The sequence below is a fragment of the Ursus americanus genome, chromosome 12, assembly GCF_024610735.1.
Source record: "Ursus americanus isolate L20-20 chromosome 12, mUrsAme1.1.p, whole genome shotgun sequence".
In the NCBI taxonomy this organism is placed as follows: domain Eukaryota; kingdom Metazoa; phylum Chordata; class Mammalia; order Carnivora; family Ursidae; genus Ursus; species Ursus americanus.
The window spans coordinates 66,909,985-66,928,486 of NC_142138.1; the positions used below are offsets into that span (position 1 = coordinate 66,909,985).

Here is an 18,502-nt window from a genome sequence, read left to right on the forward strand (position 1 = left end):
AGCGGGAGACTGCTTCTTCCTCTGCCCCTCCTCTCACTCGTGTGCTCTCTCTCTGTCTCTCCCTCTCTCTCTCTCTCTTGAATAAATAAATAAATAATCTTTAAAAAAGTCCTTTGTAAAAGGCAAAGGACTGAGCAAGTTACCTCTCCCAGCTTGGGTTTCTTTCTTCTTCTTTTCTAAGTAACAGCTTTATTTTTATTTTTATTTTTTTTAAGATTTTTTATTTATTTATTTGACAGAGAGAGAGACAGCCAGTGAAAGAGGGAACACAAGCAGGGGGAGTGAGAGAGAAAGAAGCAGGCTCCCAGAAGAGCGTGGAGCCCAATGTGGGGCTCGATCCCAGAACCGTGGGATCACGCCCTGAGCTGAAGGCAGACGCTTAACGGCTGAGCCACCCAGGCGCCCCTAAGTAACAGCTTTATTGAAATTTAAATTGCACACAGTGAAATTCACCCTTTTAAAGTATACAATTGCATGATTTTATCATATTCGCTGAGTTGAGCAACAGTTACCATTACCTAGTTAAACAACATTTTCATCTCCTCCCCCCAAAAACCCTCATACCTGTTAGCAATCACTTCCCATTCCCTCTCTCTCCAGCCCCTAGAAACCATTCATCCACTTCCTGTCTCTGTGTATTTGCCTTTCCCAAACATTTCGTATAAAGAATCATACAATGTATGACTTTTTGTGCCTGGCTTCTTTCACGTTTAGTATGTTTTCAAGGTTCATCCATGTTGTACAAGGTGTCACCATTTCATTCCTTTTTATGGCTGAAAATATTCCCTTGTGTGGTTATACTCAACTTTGTATCCATTCATCAGTTGATGGAGATTTGACATGTTTCTATTTTTTGGCTCTTCTTAATAATGCTTTTATTAACATTCACATACAAGAGTGTTTGGACACACACTTTCAATTTTCTTGGGTATATAACAAGGAGTAGAATTGCTGGGTCATATGGTAACTCTTTTTAACCTTTTGAGGTTCATCTTGAAAATGGGGAAAACAATGTTTTATATAGGCTCAGGTGGTCACATCCTCCAGGGTCATGAGGAAGATTATTTACAGTGAGGGATACTTTTTAAAAAAATGCAGGGATGTGAGGTAGAAGTGGAAGTACTTTATCAGTCCAGGGAATCTCAAGTTCACAGGGGTCATCTAGTGTCATAATTAAGGTCCTGGTCAGTATACAATATGGGTCAGACTGTTGGAAGCATTAGTCTGTGCTTCTCTACTTTCTCAAGGAGCAAGGCAGCTAACTTCTTGATGTTTCACTGTCCTGGATAGTAATGGAGATAATAGCATCTAATCTGCTTACTTCTTCACAAGGTAAAATGAAATAATATACATGGAAGTCCTTTGTACATTGTCGGATTCTATGCAGGTGATTGTCGTTGTGAAGACAGCATAATTATATCCAATTAATTTTGTAATGCAAGCCCAAGTCATTCAAAACAGCCAGGAATTAAACTTTTGTATTTCTTCAGCTTAGATTTTATCAGAAAAGCATAGGAATTCCCAGGCACATAGATGTTTTACAAATAAAATATTTATATGTGAAAAAAACCCATTCTCCTTCTCCCTGCCCCATCTCTTCCTGTCTCCCCCTATCCTCCAATCCAAAACAAGTTAGGCTCCTGGATTGGGTTTCACTGGATTTAATTCTATCAGAACTTAATTAATCAGAACAAGTTAGGCTCCTGTTAAAAAGCAGGAAATAGTCTCCAACTATGTGTATGCCCTTCCCATAGGACTGTCTTGAAAATAAGACAGTTAGAAAAGTTATGGGTTAAATCATCTATTGGGGACCATCCTTCGGTCCCAGTCAGCGTTGCTGCTTTTGTCTTGGAAATATGTCCTTCATGCTCATTAATCTTCTCCTCACCTTCCTGTGAAGGCAGCCTGAGCTCTGTCAGAACAGGTCGACTCCCACCACCTTTCAAGAGAGCTAGTGGCGTGTTCTAAGATTTCTTCAAAAAGTTACAGCTTTCTCACTAGTGCTACCTTTGGTGGTATTGTTTCTATGAGAAAATATGCTTCATACATGGAATTTCAGGATAAGTAAGGATCCTTGAAGTCCTCTAGAGCTCACTCCTAGCTGATGTGTGAAGACTTTTAACAAAATCCCTGACAAGTGGTCCTTTAGTTTCAGTTGTGTCCCTTTTGTGACAGGAAATATACTGTCCCTTATAATGTAAGTGCTCAGTAAATATTTGATGAATGAATGGATGGATGGAGTGTGGCAATGAGTTCATTACATCCAACTCTGCTAGAGAATTTATCCTCCTGTCTAATTCATAGCTGCCTCCCTGTAATCCCTGGTTTCATTCCTTTTGAAATAGTTTTTAAAAATTATGACCTATTTTACAAACAACAGGAATGTACAAAGAACAATAAAATACTTGTCCATGTACCTAATATCTAAAATTTTTTTAAAGATTCATTTACATATTTTGGAGAGAGAAAGGGAGAGCGTGAGTGGAGAAGGGGCAGAGAGAGAGAACCTCAGGCAGACTCCGCACTGAACACAGAGCCCCATCTCATCACTGATGAGATCATGACTGGAGTGGAAACTGAAAGTTGGAAGCTTAACTCACTGAGCCACCCAGGTGAGCCCCCCTCATATCTAAATTTTAGCAAACATTATTTTCACTCTATTTGTCTCAGATTAAATAACAAATACAGTTGCAACTCTCTTAGCAGCCTACTCAGATCCCAGTCTCGTGGTTTAAATACTATTAAGTATCTTTCCCAAAGTTACACAATTAGAGAATAGAAGTGCTGGGATTTGAACCTAGATCTCTTTAGTTCAAAAGCTATTGCTCTTTCCATAATGTCATGCTGTCCCACCTGGATAAATATGCATAATCGTGATAATATTTAGTGCCTATTTACAAATGGGTAAAGTGTCAAGGATTACTGAAAACACTACTCCTGCTCCTCTGTTTACCATATTAAATTACTTAAGAATAATTTTTTTTCGTGAAATGTAGATATGAATTATCATAGATATCAAATTAACAGAGTTTAAGTTGCAGAAGTATTATAGTTGAAAAGAATGTGAATGTGAATTAATCATTTTTAGTGGAGTGGACCCTTTATTTTTAGGAGAGGGATTGGTGAGACATTAATATGTTTTCAACCATTTCCATTATGAGAGCAGTCTGGGGGGTCTGAATGTGATTAAGCAAATGTGAAGCTGAGTTTTTTTTAAAGGCCGACTTGCCAGTTGGTTATGTTAATGGGGCATGACATACAACAGCTGGCTTGTAATCCTCCTACTATTGTTGGCATTGATTGGGTCCTTATTAAAGTCTTATTTCCAGTGCGAACTAATACATTAGGAAGCAGTGGGAAGAAAAAATTTAAAAAAGAACAGGGGAGAGCCATTAATGTTTGAAAAAAGTATTTTGAGAGAAGAGTAAAGATTTTTGTTGTTCTGTGTAAGAAAGGAAGAACAAAGACAACCGTGCTGTTGCTTGCCCAGGAACCTGCACTGTCTTTTTATTTCCCCAGCAATGCAGAGTTTATAAAAACAAACAGACCTGCGACCTGCCCCCAACAGGCCAGATATAGTAGGTCTAGCACACAGCCCGGGTATGTGCACTTTTGTTTGTTAAAGCTACAAAACACGAACAAGTAAAACAAAACAGAAACAACCAGCCAACAAAACAACCTTACTAGCAAGCAGCTCCTGGCCCTCCTTCATCGCCCTTTTCTTCACTCATGCAAATCCAGAGCCAGGATCTGCCTGGAGAAAAATTCAGACTCCTCACCCTAACTTGTAAGATCTTCCTAAAATGGGGGCGCCTGGGTAACTCAGTTGGTTACCCATCTGCCTTCGGCTCAGGTCATGATCCCAGGGTCCTGGGATTGAGCCCCACGTCAGTATCCACATTGGGCCCCACATCAGGCTCCCCGCTCAGCAGGGAGCCTGCTTCTCCTCCCTTGGCCTGCCACTCCCCCTGCTTGTGTATGCTCTCTGTCAAATAAATAAATAAAGTCTTTAAAAGAAAAAAAATGGCTATGTCCTTCCCATCCTCTGTCCCCCCATTATGTGACATTATGGGCTCTTTGTTTTAGTCCAGTTGGCCCTCTGCACTTTTGCTTCTGTTCTACCTGTCTGAATTGGCTTATGTTCTCCCTGAGCCTAGCCAAACCTGACTCATCCTTTCAGTTCTCTGTGGAACCTTCTCTGACAGCCTCTCTTTCCTAATCTCTGTAGTTTTTACTATTTGCACAGTTCATAGTATCCTTTGGTAGTAATATGTCATTCCCCATTTGCTCAGAACTCTTATTCAGAGTTTGGATTCTGTCTTGTATGTTGAAGTTAGTTTGTTAGAAAAGTTTATTTTAATTATAAAAATAACATTTTAGGGGTGCCTTAGTCAGTTAAGTGTCTACCTTCAGCTCAGGTCATGACCTCAGGGTCATGCTCAGCAGAGAGTCTGCTTTTCCCTCTCTCTCTGCCCCTACCCTCCCCCACCCCCTTGTGTGCTCAAGCATGCTCCTGCCCCTGTCAAAAATAAATAAACAAAATATTTAAAAAAAAAAACATTTCATAAAGAGGGATGCCTTTAGATAAGCTCTGCATCCTGAAACACCTGTGTAATCTTGTATACAGATTGAGTTCTGATAGAATTAAATCCAGAGGGATGCCTGGGTGTCTTAGTTGGTTAAGCATACTAGTCTTGGTTTCCACTCAGGTCATGATCTCAGGGCAGTCAGATCAAGCCTGGATGGGGCGGGGGGACTTTCTCTCTCTCTCTCTCATTGAAATAAAGAAATAAAATCTTCAAAAAAGAAAAAGAATTAAATCCAGAGAGGTCAAAGTCAGCAGGTTAATTATTCATCAATTCTTTTTTAAAAGGTTTTATTTATTTATTTATTTATTTTAGAGAGGGAGAGAGCATAAGCAGAGGGAGGGAGAGGGGCAAGCAGACTGACTCCACACTGAGCACAGAGCTTAGTTCCACATCCCTCAGATCAGAATCTGAGCTGAAATCAAGAGTTGGACAACCGACTGGGCCACCCAGGTCCCCCTATTCATCAATTCTTTTGTTCAACAAATATTTATTGAGCACCTATTGTATCCCAGGTTCCGTTCTTGGTATTAGGGATGTGGCAGCAAACAAAACAGAAAAAAAATCCTGCCTTTCTTATGGGGTTCACATGCTAGTGTGCAGAGACAGATAAGAAACAAAATAAACAAGGAAATAGAAATTTTAAACAATGGAAGTGTATGGAATAAAAGAAAAAACACTGAAGGGATTGCGGGGGTGTGGTCATTTGATCAAAGACCTAAAGAAGGTGAGGAAGAGAATCTGCAGATACCTAGAGAAAGAGCATTTCATACAGAAGTCCCAAGACCCCGAGGAGGGAAGGTGCTGGCTGGTTTTGAGAAGGAGCAAAGAGAAATGTGGCTGGAGCAAAGTGTGTAGGGGAGAAAGTAGGAAAAAGGGAAAAGACAGGGCAAGGAGGCGGGCTCCAGATTAGGGCCTTGGGTCTTGATGGGCTAATGAAATGATTGAGCATTTCAGTCTAAATCTGATGGAAAATCAGTGGGGGTTTCCAGCAGAGGAGTAATCTGATGAAGTTTAAAGGGTTCCTGTGGCTGCCATGCTAAAAATACACTATAGGGGAGCAAGGGTGGGGGCAGGGAGACCAGTTACAGGAGTTACAGGGGCTATTCAAGTAATCTGGGGGAGCATTTAATCACAGCATCTTGGGCCAGAGAGGCAGTGGTGCCAGTGCCTATAGAAAGTAGGAATAATAAGATTTACAGACAGATGAAATGATGTGTATGAGAAAAAAGAGACAAGAGTAACTCAAAAGGTTTTGGCCCAAACAACTGCAAATATTGAGTTGTTACCAACTGAAACAGGATCCCCTGGGGAAGGAACATGTGTGCTGGGAAAGATCAGGAGTTCAGTTTCGGATGCCACAGGTCTATATTCGAGTGGACATTTCTACTAGGAAGTTAGGTACAGATTGGAGTTCAAGAAAAAGGTCTAGAAAGGCATACAAACTTAGAAATTTTTCTACAGTAACCATTTTAGCATATGTAGTCTCTTTGGAGCTGTTAAATTTTTCTGTATTATTGGGAAATTGTGAGAATAATATAAGCAAGCTAGCCCCTATCTAACAAGTCAGGTCAGCAAAAAATAAAATATATATGGAATACTTATCTATTCATTAGTTCAACAAGTATTTAGGGATCACTTCCTCAATACTATGCAGTGAGAGTGCCAAGACACCAAATATGCCTTGTCAGCCCTCAGAACACTCCAGGGTGCTGGAGGTGATTGTAAGCAGGCTGTGACTCCACAGGGGATGACTGTCACTGGGGAGTGCTTCTTGGCTGTTGCGGGAGCTGAAGGAGGAGAGAAAGATGTGTGAGTCATTGACCCTTTCCTTGGGCAGCTCACAGACTAGTTGGAGAGACATAAACACAGGAAAAGTTAAATAGCTCTAAGAGCTCCAGACAACAGATAAGCAATGTCATGAGGCTCCATATGAACACTTGCCAAATGTTGCTATTTGCCTGAGGAGTTCAAAAGAGGGAGACATCTTTCTGGGCTGGGGTAGCAGAAAAGGCTTTGTTTGGGTGGGACTGGAACTAGGACTTGAAAAAAGAGGCAGTGTTTCTTGAGGGGATGTGATAGCGTTTTCCTTTATTTTAAGAGTGACGAATGCCTGTGAAGGGTTTTAAGTAAGGGAGATGTCAGGATAAGACTCGAGTTTTGAAAACATGACTCTGGCTATAATATGGAGAACAGATGGCTGGAGTGAAGTCTGGCAGACATGACAGACTGTCGCAAAAGTCTTTGCTATGAAGTTTGCGGTGAGAATGGAACACTGAAGTTGAGCTATCTAGCAAAAAGCTGGATATCCAGGCTAGATCTTGGGGGAGAGGACTCAGGTGAAGGTTTGGGGGTTGTTTGGGAGGATATAGTGATAGCTCAAAAAGTGGATAAAATCTTGAGGGAGAGGGGCGCCTGGGTGGCTCAGTCATTAAGCGTCTGCCTTCAGCTCAGGGCGTGATCCTGGCATTCTGGGATCAAGCCCCACATCAGGCTCCTCTGCTATGAGCCTGCTTCTTCCTCTCCCACTCCCCCTGTTTGTGTTCCCTCTCTCGCTGGCTGTCTCTCTCTCTGTCAAATAAATAAATAAAATCTTTGAAAAAAAAAAAAAAAACCACTAATCTGAAATCTGGCAGCCTGGTTCCCCTTGTGCAAAATGGTAGTAGGTAGATAATAAGTAGATAATAAGTAGGTTATTTCCTCTAGGAGCTTAGACCAGAAAAGGGCCTTAAAAATCACCTACTTTCCAACCACTTCATTTTATAAATGAGGACACTTAGGCCTCTGGAGAAGTCATTTCCAAGGTCATACAGCTATTTAGTAACAGAGCTCAGACCAGAAAAGGATCTTCTGAGTTTTTATTTAGACTTTCCTCTTTCTCACTATCTCTAAGCCTAAATGACACTCTTTAATTCCAAGAGCACAGATTTAATGAAAAGTGATAAACAAATTTTAAATGTGTACTTTTTTTTTTTAGAAACAAGGAATATTTTGTCTTAAGTTACAGTCAATGGTAAGAAATGTGTTGCCCACGTGTAATCCAAATCTATTTGAGAGAATCCCAGTTCTATATGCCCTCCTGAGGTCTCTTTATTCACTCACACCTTTTCTGTCTTTCAAGGGGCAGTGCAAGGGAAAGTCTTAGTGAAGCTTTTTTCCTCATGGTTCCAGTAGGAATGAATCACTCTTTCTTCTGGGTTCCCATACATGCAGTGTTTTTCAGACTTAAGTACGAAACGTCTTAGTGGGTTGTGAAATCCATTCAGCGAGTCACTCCCAGGAAGAAAAATGGAATATAAAAACACCAGCATACATCACACATAGTGATGGTAACATTACTTTGTGAAACTTTAATGTCAGTTACATGTGTGTGCATATGTGTGTGTGTACAGGGTTGCAGAATAAAATGTAAAAAGTTTGAATAACACAAGCTTGGAGGATTCTAGTGGAAAACATCCCTACATCTGTATAGGCACCCAGCTCTTTGAGAGTTGGGACTGTCTTCATCTTTGTGTCATGCCCAACGTACTACCTGGTGGACTCTCAGGAGATGTTGATGAGAATTATTATGAAGAATTTAGATAGAATTAGAAGATTGAAGAACAGGTTAGGGAAGTAGTGAGTGCTTGATTTAAGTATAAAGGTTTTAGTTTCCTTTACTTCAGATGTTAATACTCATTTTTTTTCAACCCAGTTTTACTGGAGCTAAGAACCCGTGTTTCATATTTGTGCTGTGGGATGGTCTCCCAGTCACCTTCAATGTCCCGTGTGATGTGTATAAATAATACTTCCTGCTAATGTTGCAGCTGTCATTCAAGGATCTTAAATTGCTTTACGAGCAGGATCTGGTGATGAGTGCCTGGCTCCACTTGGCAGGTGCCAGAGTTAAGAACCAGTGACTGGCTGAAATCTCTGGGCTCCAGACTGACGCCTCCCCTCCCCCCTCGCCCCTCCTCTCTCCCCTCAGCCCTCTCTTTCCCTCATCCCTAGGAGGAAGGAGCCTTTGACTCTGCCTCTTTGTGAGCTTGTCTAGCTGGTAACAGTTTCACAAAGATTCCACGGAACTAGATTTACTCTTTCTTTGGGGTGGCTCTGGTGTGTATGGGGGTGGGAGGCACATGGGTAGTATTTATTTAACGATTCACGACTTGAAAAGTCCAGGGAGGAAAACTGGGAAGGAACTGATTAGAGGTGAGTTCTAGATCATCAAAGGAAATTGGAGACCCTCCTGTTAATAGGTCTTTAAGATTTGCACCTGACAGAAAGGGGATATTTGACATGTTCCCTTTCCTATAGCAACCAATTTCTTGCTCCCAGGCCACGCTCTGTTGGTTTGTTTTTTGTTTGTTTGCTTATTTTTTTTTTAAGTAAACTCTATTGGGGCTGGAACTTCGTATCCTGAGACCAAGAGACCAAGAGCCACATGCTCTACCAACTGAGCCAGCCAGGCACCCCCCCCCCCCCCCGCCTTGGGTTTTTTTGTGCTAATCAGCCACCAGAAACTTCAGTGCCCACTCACACAGGCAGCCCTTCATTTTCTGCTCTTTTGTGAAAGCCCACCAGCACCTTGAAGTATTCCCATTCCCCATTTCCTGGAAGCTTCTGGGGGGTCAGTTCTCTCTTCCAAGAAACTGTTAACTGCCTACAGTTGGGCCTGCGAGGCTCCTGCCCGGTCCGGCGTGGAGTCGGGTTACACCACTTGTGTCTGAGTTCAGGCAGCATGTTCCTCTGTCAGGGATTCCGCAAATATCTCCCAGAGGTAAAAAAGGAAAGTGCACTGCGCTCCAGCACCCAGAGCAGTGAGCCTGGTCCCAGGTCCCCAAGAGAGCACCAGCCACCGGGGTCATGTCGCCATAGCCCAAGCAGCGTCCCAGCGGCCCGCTTCATGCCGCGGTGAAGCCGCACTATGTTCCTAGTGTGAGGGGGTGACTGGGCATGCTGCTCCCCATGGGTTGCCCACCATGTCTAATGGATATCGCACTCTGTCCCAGCATCTCAATGACCTGAAGAAGGAGAACTTCAGCCTCAAGCTGCGCATCTACTTCCTGGAGGAGCGCATGCAACAGAAGTATGAGGCCAGCCGGGATGACATCTACAAGCGGGTGAGTGCGGGAGCCGCGCGCTCCGGCCGGGCGGGGGCTGGTGGCCCACCCACCGCTCTCCAGGCTCTTCCGACCTCGGGCCGGCCGGGCTAACGAGGGAGGGAGGCGGGTTCCACGCCACGTCTGGCCACCTGAACGTGAGGTGACCTCGGACCAGCGCATTTCACCTCTTTTGTGCCTGTTTTGCACTTTCCTTGTTGTAAAGAGAGGGAAGCAGAGTTTGCTCCGCGGTGGAACTGTTCAGAACAATCACTTTGGGAGCTGGTTTACAGTGTAAATTCGCAGCCTTACCCCCAGGGATTCTGATTTAGTAATGAAAGGGCTGGGGAGCTTGAAATTTTGCATTTTTAAAAGTTTATTTATATTTTTAGTAATCTCTACACCCAACCTGGGGCTGGAACTCAGTACCCCAGGGGACGCTTGCTCTTATGACTGAGCCCAGCCAGGGGCCCCCTTGGAAATTTGCATTTTTTTAAAAAGCCCCAGAGGTGACTCTGAAGCAGGTAGTTTCCAGGGCAAATGTTCAGCTAGAGAAGGGCCTTTAGCTCTGGCTCAGTGGCGGCAGGGAATGAGCAGATGGAGCAAAGGGCAGGGGCTGGCACGGTCCTGTTCCCTTAGAAATTCATGTTTGTTTTGGACGATGATTATGCAGATAAGATTTAAAGACCGAATTTTAGGCATTTTCGAGCTTAGCCCTAGTTCACCTAAGAATGAAGAAAAGGGTGCTGATGGCCTGAGGGGTGGGAGGGGGTGTTGCTTCTCTGAGACGGAGGGTGGTCTGGGTTGATGGGTGAGTGATGGGGTGGGGCAGGAAGAGGGCGGGGGTTGGCTGAGAGGAGGGTGAGATGAGACAGCACCTTGGTAAGAGGACACAAGGCTTCTTTACCACAATATTGGCTTCCTCAGCGTTTTTAGTGTCTGGACAAGCTCTAGAGTGGCCCGAGTGACCTGGAGCTCGTCGCCTCTGATTTTTTTCAGAACTTGTAAATCTCCAGCTGTTTACAGCAGAAGACTATACAAATATTATCATTGTCTATGTGTGCCCTGTCCTGTCAAGAAGAACGTTGGGAAGCTTTTGCAGGCTGCTAGATAATACATTGGATCAGAGGAATAACTGGTGTCTTTGAAACCCAAACAGTTACTTGGTAAATTCAACTAATGTAGTCAGCTACATCTGGGGGATTTAGCCCTGTTTTCTGTCTTTACTGGATTTCCATGTTTTAGCCTGAATTTGCCTGAAATTGAACCAGACTCACCTTTCATCTTTTTTGTGGCTATAGAGTGAGCATGCCTGAATGGAGTTGCCAGGGGTCAAGGTCAAGGAAGATATTACCGAGTGAGGGTTGGTAATGCAGAGAGATGGAGAGGCCAGGAGGGTGAATGGCAGTCTTTGCCTTGGGGTAGAAATAGGTGAATGAATTTGTTCATTGTGCAGAGGGAGGAACATTTTTCATTGGCTGTCTCCAAAACAAGGCAGAAGGAAAGGGCAGTGTCTTGGATTATTTAAGCGAAAGGATTTTTTTTTTTTTTTAGCTTGAATAACTGACTGCTTGAATCAATTGGTCTCACCCTCTGCTCTGCGCTCTCTAACAAGGTTGTCCTCAGGGAACATTTTGGGTGGGGTGTGGGAGGACACCATTACTCTCCTAGATAAGTGTGATTAAGAAGATTTTCTTTTTTTAAAGAAGATTCTAGAGGGGCAGGGTGGGCGAGTAGTCACAGGACATTCTCACACGCAGAGGTGCTAACCCTTTTATTAGCCCAGTATTGCCCCTAAGCCCTGTCTCTTCCTGGTCTTAAGTACAGAGCTGTCAGGCACCCATAGGCATCATATGATTTAAGGGATGGCAAACTACTGTGTCCCCTCCTTTCCCTTCTTACCAAATCTTTGTTCAGTCCATCTGTCATTATTACTCATCCCATTTGGCTGTGATTATTTGGGAAGCACTGAAGGTTTAAGTTAAAATGCTCTTCTGATTTGGGAAGCAAAACACATTAACAAGGGCAGTTCCGTTTTGATGGAAGGACGAAGGATCAGAAAACTACCCCAGCCAGAGCCCTAGACAAGAAGGGGATCTAGGCACGTTACTTAACCTTTCTGAGTCTGTGTCAGCCCCTGTAGAATTGGCATTAAGAATACTGCACAACTCCACAGGCACTGAAGATTATTTGTTGAGAGTATGAACAAATAGCAGCCGTAGATTAAATGAGAAGACTTCGATCACAGCACTTTGTAAACTTCATAGCTTCCTATGTATACAAGGGGGTAGTAGTTATACGTTTACCGGTAGTAATGGTTATTATGAGATTTTAAAATGAGAAGGAGGCTCTTTTAATCTCACCCTCAGATAGTCTCATGAATATGCCTTATGTTCATCCTTGTTAGTCACACTGAGATTCCACAAGGTTAGGACAATGAATTCGTAGCGGTGAGGGTGAAGAGATACCAGGGTATCTGGGTATCACGCAGGGCATCACATGGTAAGTCACGGGGTCCAGATGTGAATTTAGAGCCCTGTTCTGTGACCAAACTTAGTTTGATTTTTCTTTAGCATTGGAAGGACGCTTCTTTAAATATAGTAAAAACATTAAATCACACCCAGCTGAGTCAGAATCCCCGCTAACTTGAGTGCTGTATGCATGATTCTTTTAAATAAAACCGATGTTTGTGAAACATATGTAATGTAAGTCTCTCGTGAAAAGTAATTATTTTATCATTTTACATATTCTTGCTACAGCAGATTTTTGTTAAGGTATTTGTACTAAGGAGTGAAATATTACTGTCTTAGTGAGAGACAATCAAGCATTTCGCCATGACAGCAGGCAAGGGAAATACGGGAAACTTGAGAAAAGAACTGGAGAGAGGGTTCAGTCTTTCTCTCTCCCAAGTGGCAAGTCCTCAGTTAGGTAGTTGAGTGAGGGAGAGACTAAAGCAGATATAATCCTTAATTGTAATGGCAACTACAGGATGTTTAATAGTATAAGAAGTTGTAAGAGTTAGAGAATTACGTAAAAACCCGAAGAATTAACTTCAAAGCAAGTAAATTAAAGGAGTTAAGGGTTTCTCTCTTTCAGGCTATTCAGAGAATTCAGAAATAATCTTAAAACTCATGCTAGCTATGGATTAATAAAATAGTATTAAATTATACATAAAAATTGGTTCTGTGAGACTGGAGGCTTTTCTGTTGAGTGTCTATCCTTTAAACTTCAATTTTTGTAAGCAATTTAAAAAACACAGAAAGAGGCTGCTTACCTTCAGCACAAGTCAACTGGGGCCTAGTCAGGGACCACTGCCCCCTGTTGGTAGCAAATGTTAATTGTAGGTTCAGCTTTTGTGGGAAGTCAGTTTTGAAGGTCTAAGCATAGAAGGGAGAAACCACTGCAGTATATAAACTCCTGATTCTGGAGCAAAGTTAAGAGAGAAAATGCTGTAAGTGGTCCGCAGCTGAGTATGGCCCACTCCTAAGGAGACTGGCTTGTGAGCATTTCTGGACTGCAGCTGCTGTGGTAAATAATTTCTGGGTGGCAACTTGGCTGACTTCCTGGTTGTTGATTATCTAATCCTGCATCTTCTCATGATTGCTGAGTGTGCTGCCACTAGAAATATGCCCAGCCCTGGAATTTATGAAATCCACTGCTGTGTGGTAAACATCCAGTCCCCAAAGAACACGCAAAACCACTATCAACAGTGTTTGCCCCATGATGACTACTTACTTGTTAAACTTGTGTGAATTTATTATTACCCGAGGTTGCTTTATTTTTTTAAGTATTTATTTTATTTGAGAGAGAGAGCATAGGAGGAGGGGCATAGGGAGAGAATCTTTAAGCAGACTCCCCACTGAGCGCAGAGCCTGATGTGGGACTCGATCTTATGGCCCATGAGATGGTGACCTGAGCTGAAACCAAGAGTTGGACACTTAACCAACTGAGCCACGCAGGCACCCCCCGCCCCTAAAGGTTGTTTTAAAAAAAATTTAAGGTTCCCTTTTAAGAATGGAATTTAAAATCTGACAGGGCCAGAACCAATAACAAAACCATCAGGAAAAACTGAATGTTGTCCTCCTGGACCAGGTAGTCAGTGTTTAAGTATGACGTTATTGATACTAGAAGGTTAAAGTCGTTTTGGCCTTCAGATAGGAGTTGAAAGAGTTGTATTTCATTGTTTATCAGCCCTTAAACTGCCTGACTTCTCTGAGCTGTGCTTTCTCATCTTTGAGATTGGATATTTCTCCTGAGCAAACTTTGAAGTTTATACATAGCATACTTCTGTAGCAGGTTTTAAAAATCGTGATAAACAGACTATTGATTTTCATCATTTCTACTATCCTGTGATCATTGGGGATAATAGTTAAGAGATGAACCCAACAGACCTGAGAGGGAATCTTGGTTCTACTGCTTGCTACCTGCGTTAATTTGGGAAAATACTATAATTTCTCTGAGCTGAAGTGGGTGTTTTAATAGCGCCTATCTTATAGCATCTGAGGGAGGATTAAATGAGCCAATTAGTTGAAATCAGCACAATGCCTATCATATAATAAGCCCTCAAGAAATATTTGCCATTAACCCACTGAGCCACCCAGGCGCCCCTCGTTTTTAAGAGCTTTTAATTAGAAGTCATAATACTTGCCTATTGGGAAAAAGAAAATTTTCCTTTGAATATTTAAGACCTTTTCTTCCAATCACTAGAAAATAAATCTAAAACTAAATTCTGGAGTCTAATTTAATTCTAATCCATTTCTAATTATCTCCTTAACTATGTCTATAAAATTTATATTTCTGCATAAACTTATTATAAAGGTATTTCCTCTTCCTATTGGTTATGTACATCTAAGTTTACACACTGATAGAAATAGCATGAATAGTTGAAAGAATAGGCATTCTAAATTCCTGTCTCAAATGTTTGCCTTGTTTGCATTATCCCCTTGGCCATTCGATTACTCATGATTGCACACATTCATTCATTCATTCATTCATTCATTCATTCATTCATTCAGACATCTACTGACGCTCTACTATATGCCAGCGACTGTGCCAGATGCTGGTGGAGAAAGATATCAAATAAATAAGAATGGCATAATAAAGGCTACCATAGGGGCACTGGGTGTCTCAGCCAGTTAAGCATCTGCCTTCGGCTCAGGTCATGATCTCAGGGTCCTGGGATTGAGCCCCATGTCAGGCTCCCTGCTCAGCGTGGAGTCTGCTTCTCCCTTTCCCTCTGCCCCTCCCCCTTCCACTCCCACTTGTGTTCTCTCTCTCTCAAATAAATAAATAAATAAATAAAATCTTTAAAAAAAATGGCTACCATAGAGGAATGTAAGATTTCTCTAAAGTCCTAAGGAGAAGGACAAAATCCACCAGGAAGGGCTTTGCAAATGAGCGAAGTTTGAATTGAATCTTAAAAGGACACAACAAAGAATGGAGAGAGCATCTTAGAAAAAACAGCATGTACAAGGGCACAAAGTCATGAAAAAGCATTTTGTGTTAGTCATTCTGTAGGGCTAGAACATGGTCTCAAGGGCTTGTGGCAGCAGTAAGATGAGATTGGAAAGGTAAGCAGGGGATAGATGTGGAGAGCTTTGGGTTTATCCATTTGCTCATTCATCAACATTAATTGGATTCCTACTGTATTCTGACTACTGTGCTAGAAGTTGGGGCTTCAAAGATGAGTAAAGCACAAGTGATAGACTGGGGTAACGAGCAGTAAGAGAGATGTGTACAAAGTATAAGTGAACTCAAATGAGGCATCTCTAACCCAATTGAATAGAATAAATGGAAGGAAAATCTACAAAGGAGATGACGCCTGAGTTTTGTCTTCAAAGGAGAGTAATCATTAGTTAGTCAGTGGATGGTGAGGTGGAAAGAAAGGGCTTTTGCCAGGAGCAAATGCCAAAGGCAAGAAACCACATGGAATGCGCGGAGAATTATAAGTGGTTTCGTGCTGCTAAATTTAAGTGCTAGACACAGAATGAGGCTGAAGAGTATGTGGGGCATAATTCTTTGTGCCATTTCAAAAACTGTATCCTGAGGATGATAAGGATTGTCTGATGGGCTTTAAGCAGCAGGGAACACCTAGATCCTTCTGGTGGGTCGGAAGGATGAACTCAAGGAAGATTAAGGCAGGAAGTCAGCAGGACAGGTCAAACAAGAGACGTCAAGAGCCACAGGAATAGGAATAGAGGGGAGGGAACTGATCTGTAAAATATGTAGGTAAAATATCTGTAGGACTGGGTGATGGATGGGACGGGAAGATGAAAAGAAAGACATCACGAAGACTTCGAGGTTCCTAAAACAAGTCACTTTTTCTGGGCCTCTGGTTACTTATGTTTAAAATGAGAGGGTTGGACCAGGATGGTCACTAACATCCCTCCCGGTGCTCAAGTTCTGAGGTTCTGAGCAGCCTCTTTGCGTACTCTCACCTAGCATAGGTCTCCCAGTCTCTCGACTCCTCTGATGCCTTCTCAGTAAAGGAGGTGCCAGCACAGCTGAGATGGCTTTAAAACTGCCAGCCAATGTGAGGGAAATCGAGTGCCGTTACCAGGTAGCTGGAGTTATAATTAGCCCAGTTGCTAGGGAAAAACTGAGATTCTGTAAGCATGGACTGCCAGAAACAGCTTTTCCCTACTTGATGAATTTGCTTGTTTACAGGAACAAAGTGGATATGGATGGAGTGTTTTTAATGTGCTTTTGGAGAATTCAATTTTTGCCTAGAATATGAGATATGTTAAAAATAAAAAATCAGGTTTGAGCTGGGGCTAATCATCATCTTGTCTGCAGTAGGAAGAGTGGGCACAAATATATTTGGATAGCTGGAAAGAGACTTATTTTCACCTGAATGGAGATAAACAAGAACACAGAATCACAGTTTGGAGCTAGAGAAGATCTTGGAGATAATTTATATGATGCCTTTCCTTTTTTTTTTTCCGAATTATCATTATTTTATTTGTTAGAGAACCAAAAAACTCCATTTATACCTTATAAAATTAAATCATTTTTCAATAAAAATAAAAATAATAAATAGCTAATATGCAGTATAATAGAGAAACCTTATTAGCATGTAACATGCTAGAGAGCAGTTTTTCTTTTTATTTCCTTCACCCCCCCACCCCACCATGGCCCCTCAGGGCAGTTTTTTTTTGTTTTTTTTTAAAGATTTTATTTATTTATTCGACAGAGAAAGACAGCCAGCGAGAGAGGGAACACAAGCAGGGGGAGTGGAAGAGGAAGAAGCAGGCTCATAGCGGAGGAGACTGATGTGGGGCTCGATCCCATAACGCCAGGATCACGCCCTGAGCCGAAGGCAGACGATTAACCGCTGTGCCACCCAGGCGCCCCACAGGACAGTTTTTCAATTGCTACTATGGATGAGACACTGTATGTAAGAAATTACAGAAAAATTGGAGGATTATCATCATAAACAATCACAAAACATTTTGTTGATAATAATTTTAATAGCAAAAATAGATTATTCTATACTTAGAAACTAAAAGTAATATGATCAATCAGAATTTTTTGGATACTATGATACATCTCCCCAGATAGATTTATCTGTAAATTCAGTGTAAGTCCAACAATAATTTTTTTATTCAAGTGTAACTAACATACAGTGTTATATTACTTTTAGGTATAAAATATAGTGATTGATCTCTGCATTTCTCAGTGCTCATCATGATAAATGTACTCTTAATCCCCTTTATCTATTTCACCTATCCCACCACCTACTCTCCTCTAGCAACCATGTTTGTCCTCTGTATGTAAGAGTTTGTTTTTATCTTTTTTCCTTTGTTTTGTTTCTTAAATCTCACATATGAATGAAGTCATATGGTATTTGTCTTTCTCTGATTGACTTATTTCACATAGCATTATATCCTTTAGATCCATCCATGTTGTTGCAAATGGCAAGATTTGATTCTTTTTTATGGCTGAGTAATACTTCTGTGTGTGTGTGTGTGCGTGCACGCGTGCGTGCGTGCATGCGCATTCTGCGTCTTTTTATTTACTCACCTATAGATGGATACTTGGGCTTTTTCCATATCTTGGTTAATATAAATAACGCAGCAATAAATACACATAGGAACGCATGCATCTTTTCGAATTAGTGTTTTCATTTTCTTTGGGTAAATACCCAGTGATGGAATTATTGGATCATATGGTAACCTCTTTACTTTTTAGGAAAGATTTTTATTTTAAAATAATTGTAGATTCACAGAAAAGTTGCAAAAATAATATGGTTTCTATATACCATTCACTTAGCTTTTCCTAATTTATTTTTGAGATAAGGAAACTGAGGCCCAGAGTAGTAAAGTCACTTGCCTAAGGTCACAGAGCAAGCTAATGGTCAAGTTGAGACTAGAATCCAGGGGGCCTTACTACCTGTCCATGAATTTGCAGGGACTTCCTTGGTCTTCAACAAAAGTTCAAGGGATTCATATACTTGTCAGAAGTTGAGACTTTCTTCCCCTTTGCACTACTGGGCTAAAATAGAATATTACACAGCAGGAGCTAGAGCAATTCACAGATAAGGATTCTGTACTCTGTGTGTGCTTCCAAAAGAAAATATTTATTCCTCAGCCTATATACCCCTTTTCCAGGAGTTTCATTTATGTTTCCAAAAGCCATTATGAACTTTTGTGGGTTTTTTTTTGCTCTGCTTCCTGCTCCTGGCCTTTGCTGTCTCACATAAGCAAGTTCAACTTCACAGAGAAATGGGGCTCTGTTATACATGGAGAAGGCACATAGTGGGGGCTGGTGCAAACTGGAAAGGAGCCCGCCCTATCATGTTAAATAGCAGCTAATCCACCCACACACCAAAAGACA

General features: G+C 41.8%; 1 protein-coding gene across 6 annotated transcripts in view; it reads left to right on the plus strand.

Annotated features, from left to right (window-relative positions):
- Positions 1-18,502, plus strand: part of PDE4DIP (phosphodiesterase 4D interacting protein) — a 166,874-nt gene that overhangs the window by 29,724 nt on the left and 118,648 nt on the right. For 5 of the 6 annotated variants that reach the window (XM_087866217.1, XM_087866218.1, XM_087866219.1 and 2 more), the window contains exon 1: positions 9,357-9,688. In XM_087866217.1, coding sequence (XP_087722343.1) covers positions 9,548-9,688 — 141 coding nt within the window. In that variant the 5' untranslated portion in view covers positions 9,357-9,547. Of the gene's footprint in view, positions 1-9,356; positions 9,689-18,502 lie in introns of those variants that run through there. The other variant, XM_087866222.1, reaches the window with a different exon arrangement.